This window comes from Ciconia boyciana, chromosome 3 (assembly GCF_034638445.1).
Source record: "Ciconia boyciana chromosome 3, ASM3463844v1, whole genome shotgun sequence".
NCBI classification, from domain to species: domain Eukaryota; kingdom Metazoa; phylum Chordata; class Aves; order Ciconiiformes; family Ciconiidae; genus Ciconia; species Ciconia boyciana.
Window position 1 is genome coordinate 71,741,371 of NC_132936.1, and position 7,911 is coordinate 71,749,281.

General features: G+C 42.5%; 1 protein-coding gene across 2 annotated transcripts; it reads right to left on the reverse strand.

Annotated features, from left to right (window-relative positions):
• Positions 1–419: 419 nt before the first annotated feature.
• Positions 420–7,626, reverse strand: VIP (vasoactive intestinal peptide). Of its 2 annotated transcripts, XM_072857939.1 has the most exons (7): positions 7,514–7,626; positions 6,953–7,074; positions 5,103–5,243; positions 4,614–4,718; positions 2,938–3,057; positions 2,157–2,265; positions 420–606 (listed from the first exon to the last, which is right to left on the reverse strand). In XM_072857939.1, the coding sequence occupies exons 2-7, from the start codon at positions 7,063–7,065 to the stop codon at positions 598–600; spliced, it is 597 nt and encodes a 198-aa protein (XP_072714040.1). In that variant the 5' UTR covers positions 7,066–7,074; positions 7,514–7,626; the 3' UTR covers positions 420–597. The 2 variants fall into 2 exon arrangements, with proteins under 2 accessions (XP_072714040.1, XP_072714041.1); XM_072857940.1 differs by lacking the exon at positions 4,614–4,718.
• Positions 7,627–7,911: the final 285 nt, after the last annotated feature.

Consider the following 7,911-nt stretch of genomic DNA (forward strand, 5'->3'; position numbering starts at 1 on the left):
ATAATTTCTATATTGTGAAATATTAAAAATGTGAACAGGACAGAAAGATGCTGTCACAGGTCAAACAATTTTTAATGCTTTTTTATTTTCTCTAGTTGCTTGGTAAGCTACTAGAAAAGCATTCCCTTTTGCCTGGCAGTAACCTTCAGAGATCTTTGTAATGCAGTTTTACACACTTTCTTTTCCTCATGTTTTTACACTTGCTTATGAAGCTATCTGGAAAGGTACCCTTATTATCATACAGGCTTATCTGAAGTTGTACCACACCTAAAATAAGCCAATTAATTAGTAATGATGGGCTCTTTTCAGCTGCACACTCATTTTCAAATGAATTTATTGAAGTAAAGGATTTACAGCATATGGACTTACAGACTTCTCATGAGTTAAACTGGCATCCATATGTACAGCTTTCAGTAGAGAACTCTAGAGTAATATTTACAATGTAAATATCAACTTTTATTACATAAGAAACAAATATATCACAACTTTCACTTCACAACATATTTGTTCTGGTTTGATGACTAAAGCCATCTCTTTGAAATACTATGTGGAACTCAAAAATAGCTTGTTCTTGTCATAGACTTTACCAGGTGTCCTTCAGAGGTCCTGAAAAGCAAAGGAGAAATATGTTTTAAAAGTTATTTTCGTAAGCATTTGCATCATGATGTGTATGAAAGCACACAGCGGACAAGAAGTAACACTTGATATAAAAAAATTGCTGCGCTTGGGACTGACAAGCATGAGATAGAGCTGTTCACAGGAGTTTGGTGGGCATTACAGCCAGCAGACAAGGCTGCAGGATGAGGAAGAAAGGTTGAAGGATTAGGCAAAAATGCTACTGCACATTGGCCTACAGCGCAGAACAGCTCACTTGGAAAACAACTGTATCCTTGAAATGGATACACAAATTCAGGCTGCTTAATACACACTACATCAGCAACTGGGCACTGTGATAAAATGACCCGTAACAATCAATACTGAGTAAGCGATTCACCTATAGGGAGATCTGGATCATCAGTACAGTCCATAAAAAAGGAAAGGACTGAAAATATTTCCAGGAAGACACCCGTGACCCACTGCACCGCTACTCTCTCTCACTTAGTCAATGCCAGAAGTTTTAGAAGGTGCAAAATCTGGGAGCAGATATTTTTGCAATAATCTTGTCTAGAAACAACATTTCTTTCCTGAATCCCATCACTTACAAATTATTTTGCTCCTTGAGGCATAAGCAGTTTATGTCCTTTCTAATATTTGGGAACTTTAGAGGAACTGCCACATTTGTGGAAAGGAAAAGAACATTTTCTTTCAGTCTTGGAAGGAAACAACAGTTTGGAGAAATGTCTTTTCTTTTATCCCCCCCCCCCAAAAAAAAAAAAGTTATCTTCAAGAGTAGTCTTTTTTCTTACTTGTAGTTGAGACACAGCTGAATGCCGAAAACCATCCTATCATCAATTTAATAATACACTTTTGAGAATACCAAGCCCAATTCACTTCTACATTACCCTTTCGATTTTATGTCCCTGCAAGTGCTGTGATGTAGAAGGGTTTATATTTCAGTAAACCAAAGAAACATATTTGTGAATGCTTTTAGAAAAATAGTAATAGCTAAATGGAAAACAGTAACTGCAATATTTGCATATCAGACGATGCCTCTGTAGCACACCTCAGATGGGAGTCAAGTGCTTTCTTAATGCTTAGGGTTCATGTTGCTGATCCTCTTAGTTCTAGGGGCAACTCCCTTCTAATGAAATAGATGTTAAACAAAATGTGCAGCTTTTTTTTTTTAATTAAAAGAAATATCCTTGAGTTTGTTCTCTGAATAAATAATAATCTTTGTAATTAAAAATGAGTCAATTCTGGTTTTATGCTGCAGTGCACACAAGTTGAAACACCCAAGTGAGTTAGGTGCATTATTAACAGTGTCATTTAATTAGGAATTTTCAATAACAGCAATCATGGGATAACTTAATTATTGTTATTAAAATGATCGTTATATTCAGACACAATCCCTATAGAAACATGCAGCTTTTCATGGAACATGGCATTTTCCTAGATGATTCTGCTTTTCTGATAGGCCACACTTCATGTATGATTAATCTCATTTTACGGGTCAAGTCACGTAAGAGATCGCAAGAGGAAAGACAATCTGGGCATACCAGTGGGAGGTGGCTCAGCAGCTCATCTACAGAATCATAGTTTTCTGAAAAGGAAGGTTCAAGAAGTTCTGCTTCATCTCGAAGTTTAGCAGGGTTTAGCTCTTCCTGGCTGTTGTGGATCAGAAACAAGTTTTATTGCTCTCAGACAAAAAAGCAAACAAGCAAGCAAAGCCTTCTTCTAACTGTTGCTATTGCACATTTTTGTTACACTTATACCAAAGTGTTATAAATCACATGAAATAGCATGCTTAATGGGTGAAGAGACATGATATTTAAAAGCAGCTGTCTAAATGAGTGAATATACAAATGGAATATAAGCTCTACAAAAACACATGCTGGCACTTCTCACCTATACTGATTAGGACATATGGTCTTTCTGGGACTTCTAAATTTTCATTTTATGTGTTTACTTAAAGGCAAATTTTCAACAAATAGTGCATTTGCTTTGTAAAATTGTTGTCCATGTTCTATAGTTTTGTGGATTTCTCCTTAAGAGGCTTTTTTATAAATAAAACCATTTTAAGAATCTGTTAGAAGCTTTTTCAAATTGCCAGATGCTGTCTCCTCTTTATTCTTTTATTCTAATCTGATTGTAGTGTCTGTTCCAGTCTGGAAGAAAATGCTGTCTGTATTTGAAAACCATGTTATAAACTATGTTATAAAGTCATTAATGTTCATTGCCTTTTGTTTGTCCTCTCTGTATATATAAGTGGGTATAAATCTTTTCTGTCTTAATACCATACAAGTATGGAAACAATATATATTTGCTTTCATGTAGTACCTTCTTTTTCCAGTTAAAACTGAGTTTAAGTATTTCTTCACAGCCATTTGCTTTCGAAAGCGGCTGTAGTTGTCAGTGAAGACAGCATCAGAGTGGCGTTTGACAGGACTGTCCTGGGAGCTGGCAATACAACAATTACAAAGAAAAAATTAATAGACGATATCTGTTTAAAAGAAGATACCATTAAATGAGTGAAACAAATTTTACAATGTTGATTAGCTAAATAAAATCAAATTTTCATTTCAGCTTTCATTTCCAACTATGACTTTGGATCTTCCTTCTGTTGAAAAGAAGCCACTGCTTCTTTTGCTTACTACGTATTTTAGTAACAAGGATCAAGTTCTAAGGATCGGTATTCAGTCTTTTTGGGCACACCTTCCACTGATTTCTTTCTCCTGCTCAACTTTGCCATGGCCCATGCAATTAGGATCCATACTGAATGATTTCTAGAGTCCCTGCCCCAGAAATTCTGCAGGATCAAATGGCTGACTGTGGATTTCATGACTCCTTCCTGTCTGTTCTCATAGCCCATGTTAACTCTTTTTAATAAACTGACTTTATTCTGATTTCTATCATTTGCATAAATATATTTTAGTACAATGCCAAGGTGCAGAGTGGTTTAAGTCACAGTAAGTTCTTAAAGGACCTGGTCACTGTTCATACTGAACTCAGTGAAGACAGAGCCTGCCTCTGAGGAAAGTAAGAGTGTAGCACGTACCACGTACATAGCTACAAACGCTTGTTTTAAGGAGGTATAAGGAGACAAAACACACCTTGTGAAATCCAGTCTTGGAGGCCTATTTTTCATGCATGATCTTGGGAAGCCTCAGTGTGTTCTGCTTTAAATGACCTATGTTAGTTTATAGCTTATGAGAAACTGGCACTGTATGTTCTGGAATAAAGGCAGCATTGACATAAATGCAGGACCTAATTTCCACTCAGCTTTTGAGCACATGAAGTAGGCACTCAAAGGAACTGTCATATTGGGTCAGACCAAAGTATTCTACTATTCCGTTCCCAAGAGTGCCCAGTAGCTGCTGCTTAGGGATATGAAAACAAGGGAAGTATACAGTGATCCTTCCCAGCATCCTGCAACCATTAGTTTATGAATGTCCTGGTCTGGAAGTTGCATCCAGAACCCTTGTCTACAGATTTGCCTCATTCTTTTTCGAATCATTCTATAATACAGATCTCCCAAACATCTGGCAATATGTTCTCCAGTAGGAAAAAAAAAATTCCTTTTTGTTTTCACTGTAAACTAATCGTTTCTTAATTTCATTGAGCATTCCCCTGTTGTTATGTAAGTACTGAGTAATCAATCATTTTGTATTTATTTTTGCCATTCATCCGCCAAGCTAGTAAAAACACTACCAGAGGAAAAAATTAGCAAATTGGCGTGACAATCATTATAATATTGCCAGTATTTATTACCAGTGCTATGTGCAGTGTCTGTTGCTCTACCCCTCACAGCTGTATCAGGAATAAATAGTAACGTATTCATTTAGTAACAAATACCACTAAGTTGTTATATAGGATTTTCAGCTCCCCCATCATTATATCAGTTTCTCTTTCATCATCTCTAAATTGCAAAAATGACAGCTTAGGTACAGAAGGGTAAAAAATTGCCAATGAAGCCAGCTAGGAAAAAGCTCTACCTAATGTAAGTGTCACCTCACCTAACTCGTTTTCTAATAAGCGAATGCAGATATCTCTTCACAGCAAGTTTAGCCAAAAGATGGCTGTAGACACTGGTGAAAATTCCATCAGCATGCCTTGCATTTCTGAAATGGACAATAAATAAACTCTACAATACAACCTGGGTTCATATCATTTTGATAATGTTCATTTTGTAAACATACTGCTTTCCTTAAGTTATCTATTGCACATATTAAATTAAGCTAATTTCATAAAACAGCTTCCAGATTTTCACAATATACTTTTTAGCCCTTCCGGGGAAGTGAATTAATTCATCATGCCAGAATGGCAATGCAATCAACATTTCTACAGACATTCCTACTGCTACCAGTATTCGACCAAGGGCCATGTGGTTTTTTTCTGTAATTGATTCTTCCTTTCCTATTTCTCAGTTTGAAAATGTGACTGATCTTTTGGCATAATTCAAGTAGTGCATCATCATTTGTATTTATGATAATAAAGAAACTCACCTATCAATAATTCTGGACAGATCAAAATAGAATTTCTCATTTTCAGGTAGTGTGTTCTGCAAAATGTCTGATTCAGACTTTAATGACCCGTGGGCATGGTCAGGTTCACTGGCTCCATCAAATGGCATTCTGTTTCCCAATCTGTTGGAGAAGGAAACCATATGAAGTACAGTTAGCTGAGGACATATAACACTTCACTGCAGCTTACATTCTGGTTTGTTTCAAAACGCACATCTACCTACTTTAATCTGTAACGCATTTTAAAGTAGTCTGGATAAAATAAAAATCACTTTCAGGTATAATCCATGCTCAGTGATAGAGTAATTGACATAACAGATCCTTCTCTCTAATGCATATTTTCTAAACATATGTTGCCATTGCACACAATTTATTCCAGTGAACAGTGAATAATGTATGGCAATTACAGCTCAAGTGGCAACCATGAATCTTTTCATAACAACTATATTTTATATAAACGATGGATGGAATTACCTGCCTCCACCCAGGCAAAGTGAAAACAGTTCCTGTGAAGTACTTACTTACCTTGCAATTAAGACTTAAAATGTGCATTGAAATGCAGTATGAAACAGTTCTTAGGCCTTCTCTAAAGAAAGTAAACACACCCTTCGAGCACTTCAAACTAAATATGAAGTGCAGTCACGTATCTCTATGTGTTTTTATTCTCTCATGTTTAAATTAATTTGCTAGTTGCAAGTTAAAAAAGGTTCCCATTTAATCTTTTAAAATGTATCATGGCAATTGCTCTGTATAAACCAATGTAGTTACTTCACATTTTTGTAAACTGCTGTTTCTTATGACTGTCATATTTTATCAAGGGAAATCTGACTGCATAGCGGTAGTTTGGCATCAGACGTTTCTTCTAACTGCTCTTACGTTCTGTGGCAGACAACAGGTTCCCATTGCCATAGTAAACCCCTGCGTGTGATGATGTGCAAAAATCACATACTAAAACTAGGATAGGCTATCATCCTCGTAATTTTACAGTCGTAACTATTAGCACTACTTATATATCTGAGGCATGTAGGACTTCTGTCTGGTAAAAAAAGTAAAGTTGGTGTGTAAAATAAACCAACCCAATTCACACCTTTTGAAGATCGGTCACTATGCTGTTTTGCTATACCGTTTTTCATTGGTCTTTTTACACTTTACGTTCCTCTTACCTAGATGTAAAATGTACTTTTCTGCCATCTGATTTAATTTAGTTAGACAACTAACAACAACTTCAACAATTCAAAGCATGCAGCAGCACAAAAGCTACACACCAGTCCGTACGGACCACTTCCCCTCATTCATGATTGAGGGATTTTTAATACGTTCGAGTTTGCCTATGTATGTCTCTGCCTCTTAAAAGCTGCATCCACCTAGCTGAACTTCGGGGATAAAGGAGCTTTCCCACAAGAGAGGCCGAGGCTGTTTTGATGGACACGCATCATGTCCCGGAGCACATTTTAACATGCATCCTCTACGCCATCTACATACACGATACGGCGGTCACCGCTACCCGGCTCGTGGGCCAGCATTGCTGCTGGTGCCTGGGAAGGTGCGTCCGTGTCTCCGGGGGGCTTTTAAAGGGCAGGTTGGTCGGGCACCGGCCGGGCTTGGCCAGGCACGCTTGACCGAAGTCTCGGCGCGGAGATGCGCACCCGCCAGCTCCCGAGCAAGCACCCGGCAGGGAGCGCCGCACCGCGTGCTTGTGGGAAGAGCACAGCGGAAGGCTGGCGCTTCTCACAGCCCCCTCGGCCTCCCCGCCGAGGGCGAGCCCCGGCGGGCCGGCGGGGCGCGGAGCGGAGCGGAGCGGAGCGGAGCGCGGCGCGGAGCGCGGCCCTTACCGGGGGACGGGGGGGAAAGCGGCCCCCCGCGGGGGCAGCGCCCGCGCCCGCCAGCAGAGGGCGCTGAGGAGGGCGAGGGCGAGGAGGAGCGGGGAGGCGCCGCGGAGCTCCATGGCCGCCACCTGCGGAGGGAAGAGCGCAGCCGTCACCCACCGGCCCGCCCGCCCGCCCGGCCCTGCGCTGGGGCGCCGGGGCTTCGCCTCGGGCCGCGGAGCAACCGGCCCGGCCCCGGCCCCGGCCCCGGCCCCGAGGGACGCCGCCGGCAGCGGGGTCGCCGTGGCGGGCGAGCTGCCGGCGGGCAGGGAGAGCTGGCACCCCCGAAGGCGACCCCCGGCCCGGTGCGGGGGGCAGCGGCGCCCGGGGCTTAGCGACCTTGTTTTTTAAGCGGTGAAAAGGAAGGGTCCCTCCCCGGCTGCCCTGGGCGGTCAGACCCGCTCCCCGCGACCCGACGGCCGGAGCGCCTTCCCTGCAGGTCCGGGAGAGGAGAAGGGGAGGGGGGGACGGGGACACCCTCCTCATCCGCTGGGAAGTTGCCGCTGCGGCGGAGGGAAAGTTACTCACGGAGCCGCGAGTCCGTCGGTGGGGCTGGCTGGGAGGGCGCGGAGCAGAGAGCGCGCTGCGCTGCTGGGGGCCTGCGCCCTGCCCCGCTGCGCGGCTGCCGGGGCGGCGGCGGCAGAGGATGAGGAGGAGGAAGAAGAGGAGAGCTCCGTCTCGCCGCACGCTCTGAGCTGCCCGCCGCGCCGCCGCGTTTTATAGCGTTTACACGTTTCTGCTTCCGAAGGAGCAATCACGTTACTGGGGAGACGTCACCCTTCCCAAGGGGACGGTCGCTTTGTTCAGGACAGTCAGAGACTTCAGAGATTTAACTCATGAGCAGCCGCGCACCCTACCTCTTCCACTCCACCCCCCCCCCGCCGCCCGCCGTTATTTGATTTATATTAATGACTTAGTTTTGCGGA

What these genes read in the sequence shown, in the direction of transcription:
- VIP (XM_072857939.1), bottom strand. Translation starts at nt 7,065, where the DNA reads ATGGAGCTCCGCGGCGCCTCCCCGCTCCTCCTCGCCCTCGCCCTCCTC. An exon ending in CTGTCCAGAATTATTGATAG is followed by an intron (nt 4,719 to 5,102) that starts GTGAGTTTCTTT and finishes TGTCCATTTCAG; the next exon opens with AAATGCAAGGCATGCTGATG. An exon ending in GTTTTAACTGGAAAAAGAAG is followed by an intron (nt 2,266 to 2,937) that starts GTACTACATGAA and finishes GATCCACAACAG; the next exon opens with CCAGGAAGAGCTAAACCCTG.